At 34.2% G+C, this 1,341-nt stretch overlaps 1 protein-coding gene across 1 annotated transcript in view; it reads right to left on the minus strand.

Annotated features, from left to right (window-relative positions):
- The window catches only part of LOC119587951 (battenin-like), an 11,984-nt gene that overhangs the window by 4,533 nt on the left and 6,110 nt on the right, over positions 1-1,341 (minus strand). Inside the window, 2 exon segments of the mRNA XM_037936663.1 lie at positions 98-241; positions 462-620. Coding sequence (XP_037792591.1) covers positions 98-241; positions 462-620 — 303 coding nt within the window.

The raw sequence follows: 1,341 nt of genomic DNA on the forward strand, positions 1-1,341 counted from the left end.
ACATTTTTGTTAGAGAAGGAATATATTACGTGTGTTTAAGTTAGAAAAAGTATATCTTACTTTACTTCGTTATGCTTCAAACCTCAAGAATACACACCTCAGGCTCATAATGACTGGTATGACCAGCATAAGAAGCACCGTTGTCCTTGGAGTGAGTCCAGCTGAGGTTAAGCCTGCATAACTTAATGCACCAAAGAGTCCTGCAGCTCCTGTGCCAGATGACCAAGTTGATACCACATTCCTGGAAGATTTTAACATCTTACATTATCATTTTATAATTACTAGAAGACGCTCTCATATCTGAAACTTTGCAAAATGTAAAATATAATCTGTTCTTTTTTTCCTTAATCACAGGCCATCAAAAAAGAAGAGTAACAAAAATAATTTCTACTGTTTTCAATCTACAACATCTAATATCTAATTTCAGTGAAAATAAGGATAATGAAATGCCTTTCCCTCACCTATGAAACCTGGCTGTGTAAGCAAGGAAAGTAACTTCTCCAAGACCTGAAGAGGCTGAAGCACACACGACTCCTATTATGGCCATGTTCTCACTCACAGCTTCTCCAACAAGTACAAAGGACAAACCACACAGCATAACCACTGTCCCAACACGGAAACTGGAATATGAAGGAAATCATCATCACCAATTCTTTTAACAGTACATGTGAATCGGTCTTAAAATACAGCTGCATACCTCTCAAAATAAAGAAAGTGTATTGTTTTCAAATATATTCTCTTGCATGCCTCTCTATATTCTTGCTTTTATCTATGATATCAAAGAGTAATATATATATAAATTTCTAAATACCAATTTTAAATATATAGAAGACTTTACATTGCAGAACAAACTATTCATCACTATGCATTTTACCTTTTTTTTTTACACAGACTGGCAGTGGTTTTTACAAGGAAACACCAAGAATAATTACAAACTGTTACAAGGAGGTACCAATCATTATCTTATGTCAGTTCATATGGAAGGAAATTGTTACTGGATAAACACAAAAAGTCACAGATCAGATCCAAAGCAAAACACAAAAGGAAAAAACAAGAGTTTCATCAAAATTAATATATGTGAAACAATCACCTACTACAAACCAACATACAAATGCCGACACTAATGAGAATGAGACAATACCAAACAAATCTATTCAACAATGAGTCACCTGTAATCCTTGTTACCAATGATGGCAGCTCTTAAACCTCTTCAGTGTCATCAAGGGAGTAAAACACTGGTACTCAACAATAATAAGACCTCAAATCATATACTGTAAACACAGGCCAGTTGTTAGATTAATTGGTTCATTATGCTTACCTTAAAGGAAAATATAAGTGAAT

Source organism: Penaeus monodon, chromosome 23 (assembly GCF_015228065.2).
Source record: "Penaeus monodon isolate SGIC_2016 chromosome 23, NSTDA_Pmon_1, whole genome shotgun sequence".
Classification (NCBI taxonomy): domain Eukaryota; kingdom Metazoa; phylum Arthropoda; class Malacostraca; order Decapoda; family Penaeidae; genus Penaeus; species Penaeus monodon.